Source organism: Schistocerca nitens, chromosome 1 (genome assembly GCF_023898315.1).
Source record: "Schistocerca nitens isolate TAMUIC-IGC-003100 chromosome 1, iqSchNite1.1, whole genome shotgun sequence".
NCBI lineage: Eukaryota > Metazoa > Arthropoda > Insecta > Orthoptera > Acrididae > Schistocerca > Schistocerca nitens.
Genome location: NC_064614.1, coordinates 611,644,581 through 611,672,197, shown reverse-complemented (window position 1 = coordinate 611,672,197; position 27,617 = coordinate 611,644,581). Strand labels below are relative to the sequence as shown.

The following is a 27,617-nucleotide window of genomic DNA, read 5'->3' as shown; positions in this document are numbered from 1 at the left end:
AAACCTGAGTCGAACTGCAACAGCAGACTTCAATTCGGAGATACGTATACCTTTTGATGCAGTGAAGCAGATTCCGTTACGCTGTTGAATATGAAGTTGTGAGCAAGGGCGTGCCGAGTGACGGGTAGGGAGGGGCCAGCTGCTGAATCTCCTTCACCCCCCCCCCCCGTTTCTGCCTTTACGGAAGAACCAAACTCCCATTCTGTCCCGTCAGACAGGCCGAAGCATCAGTTCCCTTATCAGTCTGAAGAAAACTAGAGCGTGTCATTGGACAAATGTAAACAGTAACAAATGTAACCAGAGGCATTTGTCGTGAAACCTCAAGACCGCGAAACTAACATGAGTTTCCTCCTCCTCCTGCCCCCCCCCCCCCTGCCGCATCCCCCAAGGTCTGCCCTTGCATACACTATTTGTTGTGAATGAAATGAACGTGCATGATGGGTTAACAGTCTATGTCTAGCCGGAACACGTGGACGGGCGTATGCATTTCGCAAACATTATTCTTATGTTTTTCATGAAACATTTTAGTAGTAATGGGGGGAGGGGAGGGTAAGAGAACGGGGAAGAAAGGAGAAAGCAAGCTTTGCTCTGCGCGTAGACTTCAAAGGAAGAGGATCTGAGTTGCTCCAAATTACGCAAGTCGGTTTCCCTCTTACAGGGCAGCCACAGAATAAATCATCCTTACGTTTTGTGCAGCGCAAAGAAAAAATAATATTGAAAATATATTAGATGATGATCAATTTGGCTTTAGGAGATCCGAAGGTACGAGAGAGGTAGTTCTGACGTTCCGCTTGATGACTGAAGCAAGATTTATAAAAAATGAATGCACGTTCGTAGGATTTGTCGACCTAGAAAAATTTTGTCGACGATGTAAAATGTCTGTGAAACCAGTAAAAGCTGATCCAAATTCTCGGTAAAATAGGAGTAAACTATAGGGAAAAGGAAGTAATATACAATATGTATAAAAACGAAGAAAGACAAATAAGACAGGAAGACCAAGAACGAAGCGCTCGGAGTAAATTGAGTATAAGACAAAAAAGCTCTCGGTGGTATTGTTCAATCTATACATCGAAAAAGCAGTGACGGAAATTAAAATTTACGATGAGAGGACACTAATTACAAGATTCGACTGTTGAATGGAATGAACAGTCTATTGGATACAGAATATGGACTGAGAGTAAACCGAAGAAAGATAAAAGTACTGAGGATTATCAGAAATAAAATTAGCGGTAAACTTAGCTTCAAAATTGGTGATAACGAAGTAGACTGAATTACGGAATTCTGCTATCTTGGAAGCAAAACAGATGACGAACGAAGCAAGGAGAATGTAGAAAGTAGACTCGCACAGCCGAAGCGTGCACTCGTTGCCAAAAAAGGTCTACTAGTATCAAGCATCGGTCTTAATTAGAGGAAGAAATCTCTAAGAATGTGGGTTTGCTGCACAGCATTGTGTAGTAATGAATGTTGGGCTGTGGGAAAACCTGAAAAATAAGAGAATCACTGCATTTGAGATGTGGCGTTATAAAAGGACGTTGAAAATTAGATGGTCTCATAAGTAAGAAATGAGAAGGTTCTCCACAGAATCGGCGAGGAGAGGAATATGTGGAAAACAATGGTAAGAAGCAAGGACAGGATTATAGGACATGTCTAAAGGGCATCAGGCAATAGCTTCCATGATACCTGAGGAAGCTGTAGAGGGTTAAAACTGTAGGCGAAGACAAAGATTGCAATATATGCAATAAATAATTGAGGACGTTGGGTGTAAGCGCTACTCTGAGATGAGGAGGTTGACACAGGAGAGGAACAGGTGTAACTCGTGGCGGCTGGATCAAACCACTTAGAACACTTACTTAAAAAAGAGAGAGAGAGAGATTTTTCTTATCTCTTGAGGTCTAGCAGAGAACTTCCGTGGTCAGCCTATTATCGTTCTACCCAACTCCATTTTATTTTCATTATAGGTATCATTTCGTCTTCCACTCCTGTAGATTGGCTGATCCGTGTACCTGTTTCCCTGTCTTTCCTAGTAGGTTCAAAAAAATGGCTCTGAGCACTATGGGACTCAACTGCTGAGGTCATTAGTCCCCTAGAACTTAGAACTAGTTAAACCTAACTAACCTAAGGACATCACAAACATCCATGCCCGAGGCAGGATTCGAACCTGCGACCGTAGCGGTCCTGCGGTTCCAGACTGCAGCGCCTTTAACCGCACGGCCACTTCGGCCGGCTCTCCTAGTAGGTACCAGTATACATTTTCCCATTTCTTGCTGAAGAACGCTCAAAGATTTTAAGTGGTTTTCGCACTAAAGTACGTCTCCTGCCTTTAAGTAAAAATCAGTGCTACAAGTTTATTGTAATATTTCCCTTTCAGACGTATCGTAAGCTTTGTTTTCAAATCTTACTTTATCAGAAGCACTACCGACAACTTCTCCCGTTTTTTTGTTGGCCGTCCAGTCGCTTTCTTCAACTTTTCTACGTAGAACACCTCGCCAGCTGGTTCTGTCAGGTCATTGTTAATTCCTACTACTCAGACGTAAATGGAAAGAGTTACACCATGAAACACCAGTCCGATATTTATCAAATGTTGTGGAGATGTTCATCACACCTATTGAAAGATTAACGTTCCATCCGATTCGGAACTGATGTCCACCTTCAACATCAGTATGATGTGTGGCCTCTGAATGTTATATTGAGAATTTTTTTTTTTTTCATGCTTACCACATCATGAAGATTGCTGACTAGAGGCTGGTATGAACATGTACCCGTCCCCATCGCATGCCACACATGCTGTATGGGTGACAATTCAGGAGACTGAGCAGGCAAGTCATCGATCCGTACACACACCTCAAGGCATTTACGGTGTGAATGGCAGTGTCGTGTTTTATATTAACCCGCTGGAATATGCCATTTGGTACCACGGTCATGAAGAGTATGACAACGGGATTTATCGTTCTTACCGTATACTGAAGAGAAGTCAGGCTCCCTTCAACAACCAAATCAGTCCTGTTGTCCTGTCTAATAGCTCCCTACACCATGATTCCAGGAGTCGGTGCAAGGCAACTCGAAACCTCAACAAAGCTTCCAGTAATCTGTTCCCGACGATTCATGGTGTATCTGCCCGGATTTCATTTCTTGTCATCTGCCTGTTCGTCAGAGCCAGTGAAACACTCCTACGATCTTCTGGTGTTGCCGTGACTCCGTTTCGCCTGCAGTCACTGTTTTACAGCCATCTGTCTGTGCCATCTGTCGGCGTAATGTTCCCATGTCCCACATGCCAATGATTCGGTCTTCCTCAAAGCCCGAATGATGACTATGAGCTAAGCGTACGAGTTACGATCTCCACGTGTAAAGTTCCAGTAATGTTAAGACACACCTAATAGCCATCGAGAACTCGCAATTCATCTGTAGCAATGGCTTTTTTCTGTTCTGAAAATAAGCTCGCATAAGCATGAAATTTTAATCGACATATTCCACAAGCATGGACATACCGGAGAAGCAGTTTGATAGAGTTCCGTTTATGGTGTAACACTTTCCACTTACGTCAGCGAATTTTGTGTTCCATGTGTTCGTTATTTATCATTTCAATATTGCTAAAACTGATTTTCAGGTCTACCTTTAAGCTCCCTATGTTAAGTTCTTCCACTCGTTGTTGGAGATTAGCTACACTAGAGACTAACATCGCAATATCAACAACAAAACTAAGGTGTTTCATCATCACTAATTTGTTTTTCCATTTGAAGGGTCTGAAAACTTCCTCTAGGATATATGTGGTTTAGGTGATGTGGCATTTCCATGCTCGATTATTTCATTCGAATCTGAATTCCTTACTATTCCGATTAAATGTAAAACAATCTAGTGCACTAGCGTATGTATACCTCAACACACTGACGTAGGTCGAATATCTCTCGTCAGATGAACTACCCAGCAAATCAAAACGCCGTTTCAAAAATTGTGGTTTATAATTTCACTTTTCACATACAGTTAATGAGGCAGGAGACGAGTTACAATCACGAAATGGTATTAGCAGAAGAATTGGACGTACACTGCTCTCGTCTTCAGGACCCCAAATTTTCCTTTCCATGTCTTAACCGCATCTCACCCCAATCCCACACACATTTTCTATTCGTACAGAATCAAGATGTCATATCTAGTGCAGAAACTCACCATTCACACTTTGAAGTTGTTCACTTGTAATACGGTGTAGTTGTAATTCCGAAAATACCATGCTAAGACTTTTTTTCAATTCCACCAATTAATTCCATGTCAGTGTCTTCCAGAAACTACGTCTGCTTTCTTGCCTCACACTCGCCAAAATTGAAATTCTTTTCACTCTTTTTATGGGATTGATATATTATACTGAACCTCAAGTGTTAACTAGAGACAAAGATATTTCATTGACAGCGAGTTCAAAACGATTTTTTTCTTTTGTAAATATTGTCGGTTTCGATGAAGATTACTTAATCTTCAGGCACATCAGTGTCAACAGAAATTTATTCATGGGTTCAACGACTCTAAAATTGCCATTTTGGTCAGTTTAGAGACGTGTCATGCCACAAGCACTAAATTTTTTAGGTGACTCTGCGATCAGCCACGTAACGCTGCAATTGGCTAAACGAGAGATTTAGTGGAACCACGGAAAATCATTTCTAGAAGTGTATGAGAGTTCTGTAAGGAATAAATAATCTTTACTCCAGATTCCAGGGGGCGGGGGTGGCAAGAAGGTCTTAAGGACATCTGTGGGCATAATACATTTTGTTATTTGTTATTATGCTGTCATAAGAGCTAATGGTGGTTTACTGGTGGTTGCTTGTATAACACAAGAAGCAATTGCCGTGTATTTGAATGTTTCGAAAGTGAAGTTTTGTCATAGATCCCCCACCCCCTCCCACCCACTATAACCACTTTTAGTATCCTCCATGAAACTCCTTCGCTTTTAATCTATACATAAATGATAATGTCTCTGTTCTACAGTCCGATTTGAATTTCATTTACAGTTAAATGATTGTCTTTGGTTTATAGGAATATTTTGAACGTATCTCAAATCCGAACACGAAAAGCGCCCAGTGGTTGCGAATAAACAAAACATTTCCCAATTAGGGGCCTGAACACGTAGCAGGTCTCGTGGACACATCTGAAACATAACATAGGTCTATCTATGTGCTATAAATTAGTACCTCCAAGTCCAGTAATTTAAAATATGAATAGCTTGGATGACTTCTCGCTACGGAAAGTTTTCGCCCTATAGACAGAATACCCGCTGCACTGCGTAAACGGAGAGCAGCCACCAGTTAAAAGCAGACTGCGAGTCTAGACAGGCGCAACACCTGGCCCCGCCCTCGCAAGCAGTTTCCGGCTGCTGGTCGGCTCTGGCCCACATCCCGGCCAGGAAGCCTCCACCAAGGTCGTATAGCGCGACTGACCTTGGCCTTGAGCGGCGCATCACGTGACCGGTTCGTCGACGAGCGTCAGGCAGCGACGCGCCGCATCGAAAAGTGAAATCTGAGCGAGCGTGTTTCGTCGGCTGCCGGTTTCCGCCCCTCCACATTTCTAAACTAATCTACACTTTTACTGCATCGCTGGATTCCGTACAACTACTTTGACACATGCTGTAATAACCTTCTTCACAATAGCTGCTGGCAGAAAAGGATAACTCAGTTTTCGTCAGTATTTTCAATAATAAAATAAAACACAAGTTATGGCTAGTTTAGAAGACGTCACTAGGTTGCGAAACTAAGTTTCGAATCTGCGCTACCCATTGCGAAGCGCGGCGCGCGGAATCGCTGTCGAAACCAAAGAGTTTCGGCTTGTTCCAACTTCGGTGACACGAAACTAGTAGTTGCATGTGATTTGAGGCTAGATGTCATGCCGTTAGTATGTCAGCAACGTTAAATATGAAGTGGAAAACTGAGCGAATTATTCGCTTTATGGACGTGTATTCTATGCGTAGGTGTTTCTGGATTTTCAGTGATGTTGACTACAAAAATAAACAGCGATGTTTCACTGTACTTTATGCCGTCCTTTGCGATCTGAACATTGGTGCATTAACAATGTCTGAACTGCAGACTAAAACTCATTCCATTAGCAACGCATACACGAATAAAAAATAAGAGCCAAGTAAAACATCTGGATGCTGAACAATCCACATATCCAAGACAAAACTTCAGTATTAGATTTATGCGGATTCCTTTGTAAGGAAGATTGTGCAGAGGACGAAAAGCTACACAAATCACGTAAGTTGAATTCTTTATTCAATATCAATTTCTCTGTCCTTACAGGAACATATCACATTCACAAATGTCCTGACATCACAAAAAATTGGAAGAAATTTCTTAAGTGTTGAATTTGGAACGAAATATATAATGGGCAGTCAAATGAGAAAGAGACAGATGGTAAAAAGTAAGTAAACTGTATATTGTTCAAATGTGTGTGAAATCTTATGGGACTTAACTACTAAGGTCATCAGTCCCTAAGCTTACACACTACTTAACCTAAATTATCCTAAACACACACACACACACACACACACACACACACACACACACACACATGCCCGAGGGAGGACTCGAACCTCCGCCGGGATCAGCCACACAGCCCATGACTGCAGCGCCTTAGACAAAACTATATTATTTCGAAAGTAATCCACCTACCTGTTAGCACATTTACCCTATTGTGAGACGAGACGGTCCATCCCTTCATGGAAAATGTTTGCGGTTTCCTACGGAAGCAAAACTGTACCCAGGAGCGCACGTTGCCAAGGTTGTTTTGACTACACTGTTGAAGTTTCGCTGGAAACCCTCCCATACAGTCTCGATGAAATTTCCATATTTTCGTAGCCCTGGAAAAGACATTCGTGGCCGTCGATTTGCTTTGGACGAAGAGGTTCACGCTTGGGTACAGTCATGGTTCCGTAGACAACCACAAACATTTTTCCAGGAAGGTATTGACGATCTTGTCTCATAGTGGGGTTATGTACCAACAGTTACGGCGATTACGTTTCAAATAGTAAACAGTTTACTTATTTTCTCTCCATCTGTCTCGTTTTCATGGCAGTGTATTACAGTGCAGCATATTTGTCGCACTGTTAACTCCATTAAGAAGAAGCGTGAACTGTACTGGTGACATTCTCAGTTGGTTGAAATAACTTCTCGGATGTCACACAATAATTTCTTTCAGCACGCTCGCTGAGCAACCCGAGCTGACGTCTTTTTTCGCCGCCCAATCACAAATCCAGCCACCCATAAGAGCATAGGCAATGAACACTTATATGGCAGGGAGACTTAAATCATACGTTTTAATAATAGAAGGAAAACAAAGCTGACTTGTGGCTAGCAGTTGGAAAAAACTAACCTAATGTCACTACACGCTCACCTCGTTTCATGACGCTGTTTAACAACTGATTCATATGAGTACACAGAGACACACAGTGCACAAATACATTTGTGAAATATTATGCAGGTGGTGAAGTTGATTTGAGTGTACACGCACACACACACACACACACACACACACACACACACACACACACAGTGTGCAAATACATAATGCTGTATATATAGGCTGATTTCGCTAAATGGGGACAAACGGCAAAGAACGATGCCTTAGAGGATAAGGAGCAAAAAAAGTCGTAGAAGAGCGTTCCAAGGAAGGTACGCCCACTTCAAGTTAATGATAACAGATCTTTGACAGTGTTGGTTTCGATTATTGAAAGCACACCAGGCAAGTGGGAATGTTCTGTGGGTATTAGCATTTTAGCTCCACGCTCAGGAGGGCAGTAATGTCCATGAGGGCGGCGCCCACACCCATCAGAACTACGGGGCATCCGCTTCACTGCTGTTTCCGATCCAGGCGTCGTCTTACATGAGTGAATAGTTGCGAACCCGACTGTTGATGACTAGAAACATGTTGCCTGGTCGGAAGGCTCTCGTTTCAAATTGTATCGAGCAGATGGACGTGTGCGGGTATGGAGACAACCTTATGAATCCATGGACCTGCATGTCAGCAGAGGACTATTCAAGTTGGTGGATGCTCTGTATTGGAGTGGGGCGTCTATAGTTGGAGTGATATGGGGTCCTTGATTCGTCTAGATACAATTCTGACAGGGGACACGTACATAAGCATCCTGTCTGATCATCTGCATCCATTCATGTCCATTGTGCACCTTCAGCAGGACAATGCGACACCCCACACGTCCGGAATTGCTACTGGGTTGCTCCAAGAACGTTGTTCTGAGTTTAAACACTTCTGCTAGCCACCAAACTCCCCAGACATGAACATTATTGAGCATATCTGGGATGCCTTACAATGTACTGTTCAGAAGAATCTCCAACCCCTCATACTCTTATGGATTTATGGACAGCACTACTTCAGACATTAGTCAAGTCCATGCCACATCATACTGCAGCACTTCTGCGTACTCAAGGGGGTCCTAGACGATATTAGGCAGGTGTACCAGTTTCTTTGGCTCTTCAGTGTATTTTGTTACATAACAACAGATGGGTTAGTTTAAAGCTAAGTAGCCAACACAGAAATTGTAAATATTAATGTGTGCAATGTACTTCCACATCTCAGTAGCTATATTTTATACACTTTAATGTATGACTCAAAATGAGCCATACATGAAGTTTATACAAGGCATTCTAACCTCTGCAGACTCTTAAAATTTCATGCTATGATTTACTTAATTTTATGCAGCACAGCAGGTATGACAAATGACAAAAATAAATTCAATCTGTTATTGAGCAAAGATACCAGGACATAAGATATGAAAGAATCAATTTCTTCACCAAACAAAGTTTCTTAAAATTGGATGAAAAATATTTCACAGCAGCTGGCACATCCCACTCGGCATTTCTACCGTGGCTGCACTGCACGCTGCACAACAGGGTACCCACATCACACTCTTTCATGTTGGATCACTTGAAATGTCCATGCAGTTCCATGGCATGCCATTTTCACATCAAATCGCTCAAATAGGACCAAGTGTCAGTCTGTTGTGGACATGTGTTGTGTAGTGTAAGAATCAGAGATGATAGTCCGATATACTAACTAGGTACAGCCTGACATGCTCTTTACATGTGGACAGTCAAATGGAGAAGGGTGCGCAAGTATTCGGTACGATTATCCTCACTGATCAGTAACCACACCATATACTGTTTCAAACAGTGTTTTCTCATTCGTGTGAGACAGGCTTGTTTACAAGAATGGCTAAAGATGAATGTTGGACGCGCACACACCTTGGAAGAACAGGTGTTGAACATTTTAGAATATGACCCGGGTACCAGCAGCAGGCATATGGTCCCACCAACATGGGGTAAGCCAGCAGACGGTGTCCATGACAACAGCCAGTATCTCTATCACTTACGAAGCCTTATTACCTAAGGACTTGCCTCTGTGGAAATGATTTTGTCATACAATCCACAATGGCGCTGTGATTTCAGTCATCCATGCTATTCACAGATAAGACTATCTTTACAAGGAGCAGTACTACCACTTTCACAACACATGACTGTGGGCTATGGATAATCCCCATAGGTGGTGGCAGCAGACTGCTAGCACTGATTCAACTTCAATGTGTGGACAGGGATTATTGGAGATTGCCTCATGGAATCTGCCATCCATCCACAACACCTCATAGGTGAGGCACATCGCAGGTGACCCTGTCTTCTCTACCAGAAGATGTGCCTTTGGTGGTAAGAAGGATAATGCGGCAACTTCATGACGATGCTACAGCTCACTTCTACTTTTCCATGCGGCAGCATCTCAACAACATCTAAGCTGGGTGACAAACACACACACACACACACACACACACACACACACACACACACACACACAAATCCTGCCTTCTAGCTCTCTTTGAAAAACAAATCGTATTATTCCACATAGACAAATTTTGTACGAGGGCATGCTGAAAAGTAATGCCACCTAATTTTTTTATGTGACAACTCATACAGGTTTTTAAATAACACAAACTTTATTAAAATCCTATAGCTTTAATCTTCATGCCTACATATTTATTTCCCAACCCTGGTACCGAACACATTTCTCGTAACTGGAGACCAGTTTGTTGATACTATCAGTGCAGAAAGTCTGATTTTGCTGACAGTGCCACAACCTCACCTCTGCTTGCAATACTTCATGACTATCAAGGTGGCCCTCCAAAGTGTTCTTTACGCTTTGGAAACATGAAAATTGAGTGTTGCCAAGTCGTGACTGTATGGAGGATGATCAATGACAGTGAACCCAAAGCATCAGATTGTTACAGATGTTGCAGCACTCGTGTATGGTATGTCGTTGTCATGCTGAGGAAGAGGGTGCTCTATACATGGACAATCTCTTCAAACTCATGCTTTCAGTTTTCTGAGGGTCTTGCAGTACCTTGCAGAGTTTATGTTGATGCCTTTATGCTGGAATTCCAAATGCACAACACCTTGAATATCCCAGTACACTTTGAGCATAACTTTGCCTGTTGATAGCATGGTCTTGAACTTTTTTGTGTTGGAGATCCTTTGTGGCAGAACTCCACTGATGCTTGTTTTTGGGATCAAAATCGTGAACCCAGCTTTCATCACCTGTTACAATGTTGTTAAGAAATCCATCACCCTCTTGTTCAAAATGCAAAGTAAATTGCTGACAGATGTCCAATCTCCTCTGTTTCATGTTAGGAGTGAGCATTCAAGGCACTTAACATTTACAGTTTTCTGTACCGCAGTTCTGCAGTGATGGCTTGTATAAGCTCTCGTGATACACATTTACCTGAGAGCTGAGTTTGTGTTACCTGATGATTTTTTCTGATGAGTTCATTAATCTGATTCCAATAAGTCTCATAGGCTGCTGTACACAGTTGTCCACTCTCTGAAGTTAGCATGCTGTTTCCTTCATTATGTGCACGAACAACCCAACATCACACATTACTGATATTTATACAATCACCACCATACACAGCTTTCATTCTTCTATGGATTTCAGTTGGAGGAACGTTTTGTGCTTTTAGAAGCTTGATTACAGCACGCTCTACCTCATGCACAGACATAGTTATGTTACACCCCCATCAAGTTAAACACTGCAATTTGGAGCCCTCAAGCAGCAGAGGTTCGCAACTTGTGCCACAAAAGTGGAAGAGTTAACTGTGAAATATAGGTGATATGTAATACCTCAACCAATGGGCCTACGAGAACAGAAAAAAATTTGGAGGCATTACTTCTCAGCTTGTCCTCATATAAAAGTTCATGTGGCAGCACTTTGTACACCCTTAGCCAGCCTGGTGCCTGATTATGTGCTGTGTGTGAAAATTTTAGTTTGTAGATCTACAGACTCCACAATCTATGACTAATTTGCCACATTTTCCATCAAACTGATAACATTATTAGCTGGCATTATGTCATATGGATTATCAGCTTCATATCTGAACTTGTTAAATGCTTTAAGATGACACCTTATCACTTCATATGGGTCACAGCTCTTCACCCAGTAATTGAAACTGTCTACATCCATACAATGCAACTTCAGGTCTTCAAAATGGGATTTTGCAAACTCAAAATGAAAATGGTACATGTGAAGCTTAACAGATCCAATAAACACATATCAACATGAACATGGTTCATAAAATGTATAAATATTTGTCATCTCCAGAGTGACAAATTCTTCATGGAAGATGACAGCTTATTTAAAATTTGACTTGGCAATCACATTTTTTTGCCTCCCTATGACCATCAAACAACTAATTTAATGTTATGTTGTTTTCTAATATTCTCCATCGTCTTTTCAAAAATCACATTAATCATTAACTTACAAAAATCTTTCTCTGATACCAACGGTAAGAGTGGTTTTTAACACTGTTTCAATCTGTATACTCTTTCCACCAGAGGCTCTAACTGAAATGGATAATGTAGGTAACTGTAATCAGTTCCATACCCAAATGAGACATTGCCAGAGGTTTCTATAATGTATAATGTCTCTCTTTTCACCTACCAGAGTTGTCGTCAGCTTGGCAGCTTGGGGAGGGAACTATGTTGCAGAACTTTGCCTGGACGTAGTGATAAATCACTGTGCTTGTCATACAGCTCATATTAGGATATGGAGTCTACCTACAACAGAATCATCCACCACAACTGAAAAATCTTTCTCTAAATTTCAAATGAGTCAGCCATGAACCATCAAAACCCACCACTTTGTAAAAATTGCTGCTAAGCAAGGTATATAAATTGTTAATATCCAAGTTATGGAAGGAAACTGAAATTTGGAGCACATTGGTGCTCCCACCCAACCAGCTGGTCGTGCAAGACAGTACAAGCATTGAAATCACATTAGAGGCAGCTTGTGCTGGCAAATGGTGGAGCCAATGTCATGGCAATCTGAGCTGCAAAAGTGTGACAGGGAATATGTCAGGCTGCTATATGGAGAGGAAGTGGGAACACTGGATAGGAAAGTGCCAAGGAAGTGCAAGAAGCATGAAAACAGAAGCAATGCAGAACAGTCAGCATTGGGTATGTCAGGTTGTAACATGCACAACGTCAAATTGGGTGAAAGATGGCGTCATCTTGTTGGCTTCCAGGGAAAGACATCAGTGAGGAAATATAATGGAGACTTTCACTACAGCAATAAAGTGCAGAACGCAAAATGGCATATGCTTTCGTGGGCCACATTTGGTATTCACAAGCAGAGATAGTTGTCAGCATTAGCCTAACTAGATCATAATGTGGCAGTGTGCAGCAGAATAAGTGAAGTAGGTTTGTTGTTTCATGAAAACATGATAAGGACATTGAGTAGTATGATTGTACCAGGACTACTTCTAACTGGTTTGCACAGTGAGTCTGTGTTGCCATAGAGTCTAATATTTTGATTGTATAATTGTAAATATGGCAAGGCTACTGTTAGATGGCAGTGGACTAGCAATAAGTTATTGTGTCTTTTGCTTACCGAATTTTCTGTTATTGCATCTTTCATTTATCTGCATTTTATTGTAGTTGATGTAGTAGTTGTAGTTCTGTGTGGTTGTGTTTCTGTAGGAGCCAGGTTTTGATTGTATTAGATAGTAGATAATTACAGTGAACCAGCAGACTGTCCTGATTTATTTCAGTGTGCCCTTCTAAAGTTATTAATTATCAGAAGCTGGTTCATTCTTTTGTTTGATACCCACTAGCAGAGTTAATCAGGGGTGGAAACAAGTTGCCCTTTTATTCTGGAGCCCTCTTTTGCAGTCATTTGAGATGCAAACAAAATTATTGTATTTATATAATGAATGGATGTATTTTAGCATAAGTCCTGTTGTGTATTATTTTTGCTCATTGTGAGATAAGCTTATTGTATTTCTGTTGGATTGGCATATTGTTTTAGTCTCTTGTGTCAGCAGATTCCTGAAATTATTATTCTTGAAATTGAATTGGAGTTCAGAGACTTGATATCCAAATAATATATTGTTCAATAATGGAACTATCAATTATAAGCCTATGCTTGCCCAACCCCAGCCAGACTCATTCCACCTTAATCCTTCACCACAAAGTACAGGATGTAATGTAAATGGATGGATGTTTTGTCTAACAATACATACATTTGTGGGTTATTTTCTTTGGTGTGTCTATGAACACATTGCCAAAGTCCAGCATCACCTGTAAGCTTCCTGGAGAATGCATTTATATCGGTTAGTGTGGTTTTATACCAAACGATCCTTTTCTATTCTTTCACAAGCTGCACATCCTGTTGACTAAACATGACAGGACTTGAACCGAGAACATTCTAGATTGATTGCACTACAGGACTCTCATGGAAATGACATAGATGGAGTACCTAGGACAAGTCGTCATCTTGGATATGGAAGTGAGCTAGGAGTGGTGGTGTAAATCTGGCAAAGCTGCATGACATCATATGGGTGGGGGGGGGATGTAAATCTGGCTACAGTGCATCCCTTCTCTCCCTCATCCACCATAGCAACAAGCCTTCCATAATCAATGGTAGCAACAACGCATTCCTGTATTTCGTTTATAGGCAATGTTTTGTAAAATGAATCCAATGGAAGTCAGTAGCTTGCTTGAATAAATGTTATAACTCACCTCTGAGTTACTGAGACACAGAAATAGAGTACGGTACTGTTTATTATGATAGAAGCTCAAAAGGATATAAATCTGCTTGGAAGGGCAGCAGAGAGAAGGTACTAGGAGAATAAGTTAAGATGGAAAAGCTGGTATAGGAAAGAATATCAGTCTTATCACTAGTCATGACAAGCAAAAGGGACAAGAGTGCAACCTTCTGTAATTCATTATCTGCTTTCTGTTACATTCCTTTTCTGCTTGGTAATAACGAACCTCACTTATCATGATCTGAGAATTATTAGAGGTATTATTATTATTATTATTATTATTATTATTATTATTCATTTTGCGATTTACTTCTGGATGTTACCATTACTCACATTTCAGAGTTCATTATTAGAAACTTTGGCCACCTTTATTTTCGTTTGAGCTTTTAATTTTGACTTATTTGTGTAAGTTTATCATTGTACTATTATGTTTTAGTAAAGAAGTTTCATTACAATTACATGACAATTATTTATTTCATAGTTTTGCTTCACAAGTACCATAAATAATTTGGCAAATATATGAACCATCACCACTGCATTATTTCATTTTGCATACAGACTTTCCAAAGGCTGTGAAGCGACTGCTGAAGAATGATATACTGATGTTCCGCACAGCAAGTAGTGTGCTGCATATTTTGCCAATTGCTGGTCTCTACACCTTTCTGCCAAAATATCTTGAGAGCCAGTTCAGGTTAGCAGCACATACTGCAAACATGATATCAGGTAGGAAAATGATTAAGGTCTCAACTATGAATACTATAGTAGAGTCAGCGAAAGAAGATCCCTGACAATTGCAAATGGGGGCATGGCTTCCTTGTATACCTGTCTCAACCATAGCTCATTAGATGAATACTGTTTTCAAATGCAGGCATTTGTGCTTTGCAGTTGAAAGCCAGCAAAAGTGCTGCTAGGTGTTTGGAATCTTCTTTCGACAAATCTATAATAGTGTTGCACATTTGTTTACTTTACTAATTTCAGTTTGCTGTACAATATACTTAATACAACTTTGTTTTTTTTTACGTGGTTTTCCAGTGCATTAGAATATTGTATACTTATCAGTGCAATATGTTTCAGGTCTTGGAGGAATCCTTGTGATGGGGCTTGGTATCATCATCAGTGGTGTATTCATACTTCGCATAAAGCCAAATGCAAGGTTCGTTGCTGCGTGGATAGCATTCACTGCCATTGTTTATGCCATTGGTAGGTACTAAAACGAGTAATGAAACAAATATAGCAATAGCTTTTTCTCTGTTTTAAATGCACTGCTGAAATCAGACACATTAGATTTACTTAAACAGGTACTGCACACTCCAACACCAGACATCAGTAAAAGAGAAGCAGTAACTCTTCTACATATCACGGTACTTAAAAAAAATACTAAAATCGCTTCTAGCTGTGATGGGCTCTTTCTACTTTCTGCCAACAGACCAGTTGATGTACTGCCACTGTTCACACCATGAACAGCATTGCAGGTTCAGCATAGTGAACATCAATTTCTTACATTTGTCTATAATAATGATTACTTGGTATCCATATGACCACCACCTGGTGTCATAGAGGAGCCTCAAGATAGGGTAATGGAACACCAAAATCTGTAGTAATGAAAATAAGACCTTAAATACAGCTGAAAGACTCATATCTACTGCATATACATACAGTAACAGCTATCACCCCATGATCCATCAGAAGATGATTGTATGAAGTTTTTAACAAAGATTTGTGGACAGTTGCACAAACTCATATTCAGCGTGCTTGCTAAATTACACTATCAGATCAAAAGTATCCAGACACCCGTATGTGATACAGAACTGGCCACCCAGTGTCACAAGGGGCAGACCTGCTAATATAGAAGGAGGCGGGAAGTATTGTGTTGTCAGTAGAGACACACTAACAGCATAATGAGTCAGTCAGGAGACTTCAGTGACTTTTAATGTGGACTAGTCATCGAATGTCACCTTAGCAATAAACCACTTAGCGATGTTTCAACCCTTCTAAAGCTGCCTGCCTGTCGATGTGATTGTGAAGTAGAAATTTGAAGGAACTGCCACAGCTAAATCAAGATTTCATGTTTTGACAGACAGAGAGTGTCAAGCATTTGTGGGGATGGGCATTATTAAAAGCCACATGAAATCAGTAGAAGGAATCACTTGTGAGTTTCAAAGTGCTACCAGCAGTTCACTTCACACAGTTAATATGTGTCGGAAGTTAAAAAGAATGTGGTACAATGGTCCAGCAGCACACTTCTGTAGTCAATGCCAAGCAACACTTAAGGTGGTGTAAATAGTGACACCACTGGACAGTTAATGACTGATGATTTGAAGAAATGAGTTGCGCTATACCCTGTAGTAATCCCATGAGATAGTTTGGGTTTGTCAAATGGCTGAAGAATGTTGCCTGAAATCATTTGTAGTGTCGACAGTAAAGTGTGGAGGAGGTGGTGTTATGGTATGGGATGTTTCTTGTAATTATGGTGGGTCCCATTATTGTGCTGAAGGAGATGCTACAAGTGGAAGGATACAAACAAATTGTGCTACATTGTGTACTACATACAGTAATGGAACAGTTCAGATACGATGACTGTATCTGTCAGCATGACATGATGCAGTAGTATGCAGACAACACTACTCCTAAAATGAAATGGCATGCTCAAAGTCCCAATCTGAACTCAATAGAACACTTTAGGAATGAGTTAGAATTGATTTTGCTCTAGAACCCAGCAGCCAACATCAGTGTCTTCTCTAGTGTCAGCTCTTGAGGAAGAAAGGGTTGCCATTCTTCCACAGACATTTACACCTTATTGAAATTATCCCCATCAGAGTTCACCCATCATAAAGGTGAGTCATGGATTAATGTTGACAAACAGGTGTCCTGATGCTTTTGCTCTTTTTTTTTTTTTTTTGAGAGAGAGAGAGTGAATATTTTCCAGGTAAGAGTCTATAAAGAGTCCACAAATACCAGTTGTGTGAAACTCAGTTCACCGTTTTGGTTCAAAAGATGCACATGGCAACATGGCAACCCAGGGAATGGCTCAAGTTGGTTACATTTTCCTGATTTCCAGAAACTTTTTATAATAGTTCCACACTGCTATCTGGTACCCAGATGAAGTTCTTATCAAATATTAGGCCAGATATATGATTAGCTTGGAGGCCTACTTATCAAACATAACTTGGTTCATTGTTTTCAAAGGGTATCTCTTAGATATGAGTCTAGTGTGAGGAAGTGTTGTAAAACCATTACTGGTAATAATGTACATACATGATTTGTTAGATAATGAAAGTATGTGTCTGAGAGATTATTCTTGGAGTGTGTATGTGTATAAAAATTGGTTGCATTAGGATAATGAAGTGATATTGTCACTAAAATAGAACTGCCTACAAAATAAATTACCCATCTATCTCATTCTTTCCCGGCGGGGTCAGGAATTTTCTCTGCCTCGTGATGACTGGGTGTTGTGTGATGTCCTTAGGTTAGTTAGGTTTAAGTAGTTCTAAGTTCTAGGGGACTGGTGACCATAGATGTTAAGTCCCATAGTGCTCAGAGCCATTTGAACCATATCTCATTCTTGAGTATCAGTGAAAGATGTGGAATCCTTAACAAGTTGGGTTGATTCAAGAGTTAAAAAAGATTAATATAGCTCCCCGTATCAGCTATGGTTTGTTTTGGGAATGTAGAAACATCTGAGAAATGTTCAGAAGTATCCAGTGACAGATGCAATAGAAAAGATGCTCTGCATCGCATAAAGGATTGCTCAGCAAATTCTAAGAGTTCATGCAATAAGATGCATTAACAATCATATTACTTCCTCCCTTATACAACTCATGTAATTATTATGCCTGAAAAATTGGAGAAATTTGAGCATACCCAGCAGTGTGTCAATAGTCTTACTTATACAACTCATCTAATTATTATGCCTGTAAAATTAGAGAAATTTGAGCATACCCAGCAGAGCATCACAGTTGCTCTTCCTAACATGATGTACATCCTATACATCTTTGGCAATAAAAATGTATAGTAGCTCTCATAGTATTGATTTCTGCTTCAAGTATAAAAGCTACTTGACTGATTCAGTAAAAAGCAAAGTCGTATGACATGGTTGGCTGGGGGACACCAAGTGAAGGTTCAGCCACCTAATCTATATCTCGATCACTATTCTGCAATTCATATCCAAGTGCCCACTACTCCCACACTATTTCTCAACTGTTCCACTCTTGAACAGCAGTGGGAAAAATAACACCTAAATCTTATCACACAAGATGTGATGTGCCTTAATTTCCTACTATTATGATTTCTCCCTATGTATACTATGTGATCAAAAGTATCTGGACACCTGGCGGAAAATGACTTAGAAGTTAATGGTGCTCTCCATCAGTAATGCTGGAATTCAGTATGACGTTGGCCCACCTTTAGCCTCGATGACAGCTTCCACTGTCACAGGCATACATTCAGTCACCTGCTGGAAGGTTTCTTGGGGAATGGCAGCCCATTCTTCACAGAGTGCTGCACTGAGGAGAGGTACTGATGTCAGTTGGTGAAGTCAGCATTCCAAAACATCCCAAAGGTGTTCTATATGATTCAGGTCAGGACTCTGTGCAGGCCAGTCCATTACAGGGATGTTATTGTCATGTAACCACTCTGCCACAGGTCGTGCATTATGAATGGATGCTGGACCGTGTTGAAAGATGCAGTCGCTATCCCCAAATTGCTTTTCAACAGTGGGAAGCAAGAAGGTGCTTAAGACATCAATGTAGTCCTGTGCTGTGACAGTGTCATGCAAAACAACAAGGGTTGCAAGCCCCTCCAGGAGAAACATGGCCACACCATAACACCACTACTTGCGAATTTTACTGTTGGCACCACACCCACTGGCAGATGACAGTCACCCAGCATTCACCATACACACACCCTGCCATCAGATTGCCACATTGTGATTCATCACTCCACACAACATGCTGGAATTCAGTATGGTGTTGGCCCACCTTAGACTGTCAAATTATCCAATGTTCGTGGTCCTTACACCAAGCAAGGCATTGTTTGGCATTTACTGGCATGATGTGTGGCTTATGAACAGCCGTTTGACCATGAAACCCTATTTTTCTGACCTCCTGCTGAACTATCATAGTACTTGCAGTGGATACTGATGCAGTTTGCAATTCCTGTGTGATGGCCTGTATAGATGTCAGCCTATTACACATTGTGACCCTCTACAACTGTTGGCAGTCTCTGTCGGTCAACAGATGAGGTTGGCCTGTAGGTTTTTGTGCTGTATGTGTCCTTTCATGTTGCCAATTCACTATCACATCAGAAACAGTGGACCTAGGGATGTTTAGGAATGTGGAAATCTTGTGCACGGATGTATGACACAAGTGACACCCAATCACCTGACCACGTTCAAAGTCCGTGAGTTCCGTGGAGCACCCAATTCTGCTCTCTCATGATGTCTAATGACTACTGAGGTCGCTGATATGGGGTACCTGGCAGTAGGTGGCATCACAAGGCACCTAATATAAAAAATATGTTTTTGGTGTCCAGAAACTTTTGATCACATAGTGTAGGTGGGAGTGAATAACATATTTTTAAATTCAGAGGAGACAGATGATGATTGCAATTATGTGAAAAGATATCAAAGCACCTTTGCTTTAATGATTGCCACTCCAAATCACATATCATGCCTGTGACACTGCCTCCCCTACTTTGCAACATGAGCAGCCCTTGTTTTAACATTTTTGTTGTCCTCCATCAATCCTGTCTGGTCGGATATCATACCACACAGAAACATTAGCAGGGGATAGAAAAGTGTAGCTGTCAGCAGCTTCTAAGTGTCCTGCGAGTAAAATGCAGTCTTTGGTTTGCTTTCCTCGCAACATCTTCTGTGTGATGATTCTGCATTGGAAATGTTTTCCCTAACTTTCCGCACACTGATACCTTTCCTTCACGAAGTGTGAGAGCCAAATGGTCAATTAGTGATCGTTAATAGATTTACCTGACAGAAACACAGTATCAATACAGATTTAGACTGTTCAAAAAGAAAGGAAATTCGCAAATGTGGTTAGTAATATATTGTCGATATTACAAACATAGCGGCTCTTATTAGAGAAGCAAAGCTCAATCTCTGATGTTATATTTCTGTATAATTAATTAACTGTAAGATGGAGAAATGAATCTCTTATACTTATAGCTATATACATGTTATCTATTTCTTTTTATTTCTGACAGGTATGGGGATATTAATGTTTATTGGCTGTCCAATGGATGATTTTGCTGGACTTGAAATAGGAAGGTAAGAAGGAAAATTATTAATGGTATCTAAAGTGTTAACATTTATCTATGAATGTGCTACAACAGAAATTTTGATTTGTATTTCTCAGACTAATATTTAATTTTGGTTTGGTTTTGTTTGTCAAAGAAACAGAGTAACATTGGTAAATATTTCTCTCTTTACCAACAACAGTGAAAATGCTGTATGATTTATCATACTAATTCATGGTTGATAGTAGTCAAAATGTTAGTAGCAGATGTACTGTACTAGACCTGGTGGGGAACAAATAAGCAACTTTATCTAACCAAACAAAGCAAGACTTCAGTTTAGAATACAGATGTACACTGAAGAGCCAAAGAAACTGGTACACGCTTCCTAATATTGTGTAAGGCCACTGTGAGCACACGTAAGTGCCACAGCACAACACGGCATGTATTCTGATAATGTCTGAAGTAGTTCTGGAGGGAACTGACACTATGAATCCTGCAGGGCTGTCCATAAATCCGTCAGTATATGAGGGGGTGGAGATCTCTTCTGAACAGCATGTTGCAAGGCATCCCAGATATTCCCAGTAGTGTTCGAGTCTGAGAATTTTGGTGGTCAGTGGAAGTGTTTAAACTCAGAACAATGTTCCTGGATTTGTAGGGTGTCACATTGTCCTGCTGGAATTGCCCATGTCTGTCAGAATGCACAATAGACATGAATGGATGCAGGTGATCAGACAGGATTCTTACATATGTGTCACCCATCAGAGTCATATCTAGACATATCAGGGCTCTCATATCACTACAATCACTACAACTCCACATGCCTCACACCATTACAGAGCCTCCACCAGCTTGAACAGTACCCTGCCGACATGCAGAGTCCATGAGGTTGTCTCCATACCGGTACATGTCCATCCACTCTATACAATTTGTAACAAGACACATCTGATCAGGCAACATATTTCTAGTCATCATCAGTCCCATGTCACTGATGGCAGACCCAGGCGAGGCATAAGGCATTGTGTCATGCGGTCATCAAGGGTACACAAGTGGGCCTTTGGCTCTGATGGCCCATATCAATGATGTTTTGTTGAATGTCTCATACACTGACACCTGATGATGGCCCAGCATTGAAATCCACAGCAATTTGCAGAAGGGTTGCACTTCTGTCATGTTGAATGATTCTCTTCAATTGTCATTGGTCCCACTCTTGCAGGATCTTTTTCCGGCTGCAGCTATTGAGAGGTTTGATATATTAGCAGATTCCTGATATTCACGGTACTCTCATGAAATGGGCGTATGGCAAAATCCCCACTTCAAGGCTACCTAAGAGAGGTTGTGTCCCATCGCTCATGTGCCGACTATAACACCACGTTCAAACTCACTTAAATCTTGATAACCCGCCATTGTAGCAGCAGTAATCACTCTAACAACTGTGCCAGACGCTTGTGTTACACAGACGTTGCTGACCGCAGTGCTGTATTCTGCCAATTTACATATTACAGTATTTGAAGGCGCATGTCTATACCATTTTCTTTGGCACTTCAGTGTAGGAGTGATATGCTTCATCTTGTTACAGAGAACAAGATATTCTAAAATTAAAACAGCAACCCTAAGGAAAGATTTTGTGGAGACGGAAAAGAAATCAAATATACAGTGACCAAAATCATTGGAACTTTTGATCTTGTATGAGATGAAAAAAAAACATGTATGTCAATTGGATGATCACATTTTCACATTGTAAAAAGTCTGCTGGTATGCACTTGCTTGTTACTTGAATAGTCAGAATGTACGTGTAAGGTGTAAAAGCACGATAGACGAGAAATGTTTGTGTTATTTGCTGTTAGAAATTTTATAAACAGTGGAGACTTGAGTTAAAGAAAAAAAATTGTGGAAATGCTAATATTAGAAAATTTACACATCATTAATAATGTAATCAACAATGAGAAAGTACATTCTGATCCAAAAAACAATACATCACAAAGGAGTTATGCAAAATCATCATAAACTGCTATTCATTCACACATCAATGGAAAATACAAAATTGTATGCCGATGGATGAATGCGTGACACTGCAGTGCAATTTCACAGCATAGGTGGGAAGGATGGTAAACAGGGGATATGTTGATACTAGGGCATAAACTATTCATGAATTTCATTCTATGTACTCAGTTGGGCAGTAACTATGCCTCACAGGCAGGTGTATGAACAATGTGAGCAGATGTCAGCATTTGTGAGAGGGTGTGGAGTTGGGCTCAAAGAAGATGGTTAGAGTAAGTGGCTAATTGTTTGACATATGAATAGGTGCAATGCCACTACTCAACGATGTTGGCAATGGGTGAACCACAGCTGAACACAGGTTCAAGAAGTAAGCAGTCAACCTAGAGAGACAACAGAATGAGGAGGCCAAAGAGTCATTAGAGATGTACTTTGAGTGTCAGATTTATCATTACTATTGACCCGACATGCAAATGGTGCTTCAGTGACAAGGACCATTGATAGGTGGTTCACAGAATAGGGGCTGAGCTCACCTCGTGCTGACCACCGTTGACCTCTGTACACCAACGAGACCGTTGGCAGTGATGTTGAGCACATACAGCCTGAATCTTATTGACTGGAGTAGAAGTGTCTCCAGTGATGAGTCCCACTTTGAACTGAGCCCCAATGACTGGCAAAGACGTGTCTGGAGATGCCCCAGACAGCAGTGGGATACCAACCTGACTGTCCCCTGCCACAACACGGTCTGACAACTGGAGTGATGGTCTGGGTGCCATTACATTTCATAGCACGACACTTCTTTGGTTATCATTTGCGGCACCCTTGCAGCACAGCTGTACGTTGATGATATTCTACACCGTGTTTTGCTGCCCTTCATGGCAAGCCATACTGGGCTTATGTTTCAGCAAGATAAGCCCACCCATACAAAGTGAGAGTTTCTACTGCTTGCCTTCATGCTTGCCAAACCATACTTTGGCCAGTAAGGTCATGCCCTCCAACCAGCTCAGGATTTTAATGATCTAATGCACCAATTGGACAGAATTTGGCATGATATTCCTAAGGAGGACATTCAATAATTCTATCAAGAAATGCTATGCCAAGTAATTGCTTCTGTAAGTGGAAGAGGTGGACCAACACATTATTGACTTGTTCAGTTTATGAAGCTCTTTCTCTTGTATAAATCGTCCAAATTTAATCATTTATTTGTCTATACATGTAAATCACATCCACCACTTTCCTTCCCATCCAGTCACCCAGTTAATATAACACTGGAACTACCATTCATCTACCATGAATATATATTTTTGTTCTTGGGGAGCACCCGTTTGTCATAAGCACTTCACAGAAAACAACAAAAAACCAATAATTTTTTTTTTCCCGTTGCATTATTTTTTGGCACCACTGGCCGATACACATGCTACTCACCTACAATAATTTATGTTGCTCCTTTTTTTGGCCCTCTGTCATACAGTAATCCTGACTATTTTACACTGCATCAGCATCTTTTATCCAAGTGCCTTGGCCAAAAGTACATCTACTTCACATACATAATCAATAACAGAGTGGGTCATCCTATCGTCAAAAGATACAGATGTTTTTGCCATCCATACTTATAATATAAAAATATAAAATATAAACACCTAATTTTAGTGGTTCATATACATTAGAAGTTACCATAAAACAAATCGCAATAAAAGTTTTTATTTGGCCTGGATCAAGCAATGAGTCAAAAATTGAGAAATTGCTGCACTCTTATTGTCAGTGAAGTACTCTTTCAAGAAGGATATTGTTTCAAGATGATGTTAAAACAAGAGTGAACTTGTTTTTAGCACCTCTAACCTTTAATCTGTGTCGATGTTTTCAATTCATAGCTCAAATTCTCATCTGGCCATCCACAATTAGTTTTACTGTAGTTTTTATAGATCAATAAAAGCAATTTACCGGATGATTTCTTTGAAAAGACCACTACCAGTTTCCTCCCTTCCCCTTTTCCAGTTTGAATGTGAGCTTCATCTCTAATGACTTCACTGTTGAGACTTTAAATGTCATCATCATGAATGGAGTCACATGTGAAATGTGAACAATGAAAATGGTGGTAAGCACCACCAAATATCACAGGCCATCTCTTGTGAGGCATGCAAACAAAACTGAGAAAAAAATCTTGCATTTTGTCATATTGTGGCTCAGCATCAGGGAAGATTGACCAGTTCCTGAAGATACATGGCACTGAATCAGTCATCTTCCAGCAAAAATACCATGAAGGATGATATGCCTCACAATGTGTAGCATGTATAAGATAAGTTGTGACTGTGGCTACTGTTACACTGAGCAAACAATGTCCACTGTAGAACAGGGTGAGCTAAAACATGAGAGGTGTTTACACCTACACAATACCAATAAATCAACAGAACACAACTTTCTAAAGGGACACTGAATTACATTTGACAACACCTCTGTCTTTACAAAGACAAGTGATTTCTATGAAGCAGTTGAAATTTAAGCCCCAGTAAACTATCTTTATAAAGATAGAAGCTTGTAAATTAGTACAGTTTGTGGCTCATTTAGATTGAAGCAGGCACATGTTAATATTGTCTTACTGTTGGGTATGGGCAGAACGGCCTGTGACATTACAGCCAGCAACCAAGCCATATAAGCACAATGTCTTCAGTGACACAGCCCTCAGTTACTAACTGTCAGTGGCTAAGGAGTCTCAGCAGAAACCTGACAGGATTTAAACCACTTGGCAGGCTGGAAGCCTAGGGAAATTTTATTATCTTTCCTCTTTTGTAGGAGTTTAATCTTAAAGCAATTATTGTTGGGTAGTACACACTGAATCAGATAATTTCATCCAAGAAATACTTTACTACATCAACAAAACAATGTGTTCCAGAATGCTAAAAAAAATCTCACATCTAGAAGCAGCACAGTCACATATGGTGGTGTTTCCTCAGTGAAGGTACCATTTATAAAAGATGATGGCAAACCATAAAAGTAGCAAAATAAGATAAGATACTGCAATCCAGAAACAGCCTTATCAAATAAGTTACTATAGTTGCCAACAGTCACATTTTTCTGTAATACTTCTCACATTCACATCACTCTGCTCTTTCATGTTTTTTCTAATAATATTGGTGTTGTATGGACATAACCACAGGCAGCAATGTTTCTTTGTCTGTAGTTCCAGTTTACTTCCTGTTGCTGCCTCACAGTCAAGAGTTTCCTTATGACAGTATAAGACAAAAAAGAACATTTCTTCTTTCTGTTCACCATATTTGATACATCTGATCAAGATACCCATATACTCATAAGCAAATTTAAATTATAAGACTTAATCTTCAATGCCTCTGTTGTCTAGAGCAGGAGTGAAAAAATTTATACTGTCTTAAGGAGAAGATTAAATTCAAAATTTGTATGAAAACGCTCCAAAAAAATTCTACACCAGCATGAAGACATGCAAGTATCAGTGCCCCTGAATGAACTAATACATCTCTCAGGAGTGTCAGCTTGTCTCGCAGATTTTCAGAACGCAATCTTGTGCTGGGTTACAATAAAAAAATTTCAATATCAACACTTAAAAGTAATAAGTGCATTACTAAAATAACTGTATAGAATCATTCTGCTTTCAGGACACCAAGCTTTAAGCCAGTCTGTGAAACAAATTGCAAGTGTGATGAAAGTAAATTCAGCCCTATTTGTGGAAATGATGGTCGGACCTATTTCTCAGCATGCCATGCTGGTTGCCAGAATTACACCAAAGATCAAGAAGAAAACATAAATTCAGTACGTATTACTCCTTCAATCTTCTAAGTTCTACACAGACAACCATGAATGAATTATGAACATAACTGAAATTATATGAATATTTGTTTTATAGCTTCTTTGGAGTACCTTTTGGAATGTGATATGTTTTTGAACTTTACTCATCACAAGAAATTCTAAAGTTCACATTTATAGTACTATATAAAAAGTCTCCCTAATTGCAATGACTGTAGTTGTGTATACTAATTATATATCACAAATGTATTAAATTACCCATTCAGCAATAAAGGAATATATATGTTATGAGGAGAGAAGAACTGAATAGACTCATATAATTACAGTATAATAAAAAAATTGTTTACAAAACTGGAGGGCCCTTCACCACATATAAAATAAATAGCTGTGATACCAAATTTAAGCCCATTTGTACGAGAATCAATAATAAATGCAGAAACTGAAAAAAATTCGCAAATTATAGTTAATGAACTTAGAACACAGTAAGTCGCCACTGCTTTGAGGTAGTAAAGAGAATTAACAACAGGAAGAAATGGAATCCAACACAATTTCCTGTACTATGCTGGTCATCAGCATATCTTATACCATCAGAGCAGGACCAGTTGTGAACGTAGTTCTACCATATATCATTTTTGTTGTAATCACTGTACAGCTCTATGAGCATAACCATCAACTAGGTGTCCTGTCACATGCACAGCCACCCTAAACTCTGCACACTCAGAAGCCCAGTTGTATAGCACTGCTGGTCAGCACAGTAGACTTCTACAGCTGCTTTACAATGAATTAATTTTTATCCTGTACCAATCCTCTTTTGTACCATAATAGCTTTTCTGAAACATACAGGTGTTAATGTCAACATGTCGTGTGGTCCTGTCAACATCCTCCCCTTCCAGCCACAACCACCATTAATTCATGTCCTACAGCTATTCAGTCTCATTCCCATGCCTCTGTCCTGGCTACCAATGTTTTCACCTCATTTCTCATTCCCTTACATTTTGGTAGCTTTATGCTTCTTGTATCACACTACTTTATGTTCAGCTTTGCATCTTACTTTGTCATCCTTGGGCCTCACTTCTTTCTCTGAATCCTTTACCCTTCCATTTATTTTTATCTTTCCAGCATCCCCACATAAGATTACCAATGAAACTATTTGCACTGTACTTTTTATATGTTTTCCCTGACAACAAGTTCAGTAGAGAAACAATCATCACAGTTCTCTATGATTAGATTACAATTTACTTTGTATGGGAAGTAACTGTTCATTTCATATCCTTTTCCAGGATTTTCTATTATCACTAAAATGTTACACCACCTCATAAACAAAAGTTTTTATGTGACTGATGCCATTTTGAACAGAATGCTAAGACTGTGTTCCACTTGACAGAAAACGTTGTTTACCATTTACCAAATGTAACATTGCACTGATGGCAATTTTTTTGAGAGATTAAGATATCTTTTTGTCAATTTCCTGTAGTGCACTGTGACACAGTTAGTCTCCCATCTCTTAGAAAATGGTATATATTTAGCAAAC

General features: G+C 40.1%; 1 protein-coding gene across 1 annotated transcript in view; it reads left to right on the top strand.

Annotated features, from left to right (window-relative positions):
* Window positions 1–27,617, top strand: part of LOC126256974 (solute carrier organic anion transporter family member 74D-like) — a 90,387-nt gene that overhangs the window by 52,114 nt on the left and 10,656 nt on the right. The window contains exons 6-9 of the mRNA XM_049955525.1: window positions 14,630–14,794; window positions 15,146–15,271; window positions 20,285–20,348; window positions 25,939–26,092. Of these exons, the coding sequence (XP_049811482.1) occupies window positions 14,630–14,794; window positions 15,146–15,271; window positions 20,285–20,348; window positions 25,939–26,092 (509 nt within the window). The remainder of the gene's footprint in view (window positions 1–14,629; window positions 14,795–15,145; window positions 15,272–20,284; window positions 20,349–25,938; window positions 26,093–27,617) is intronic.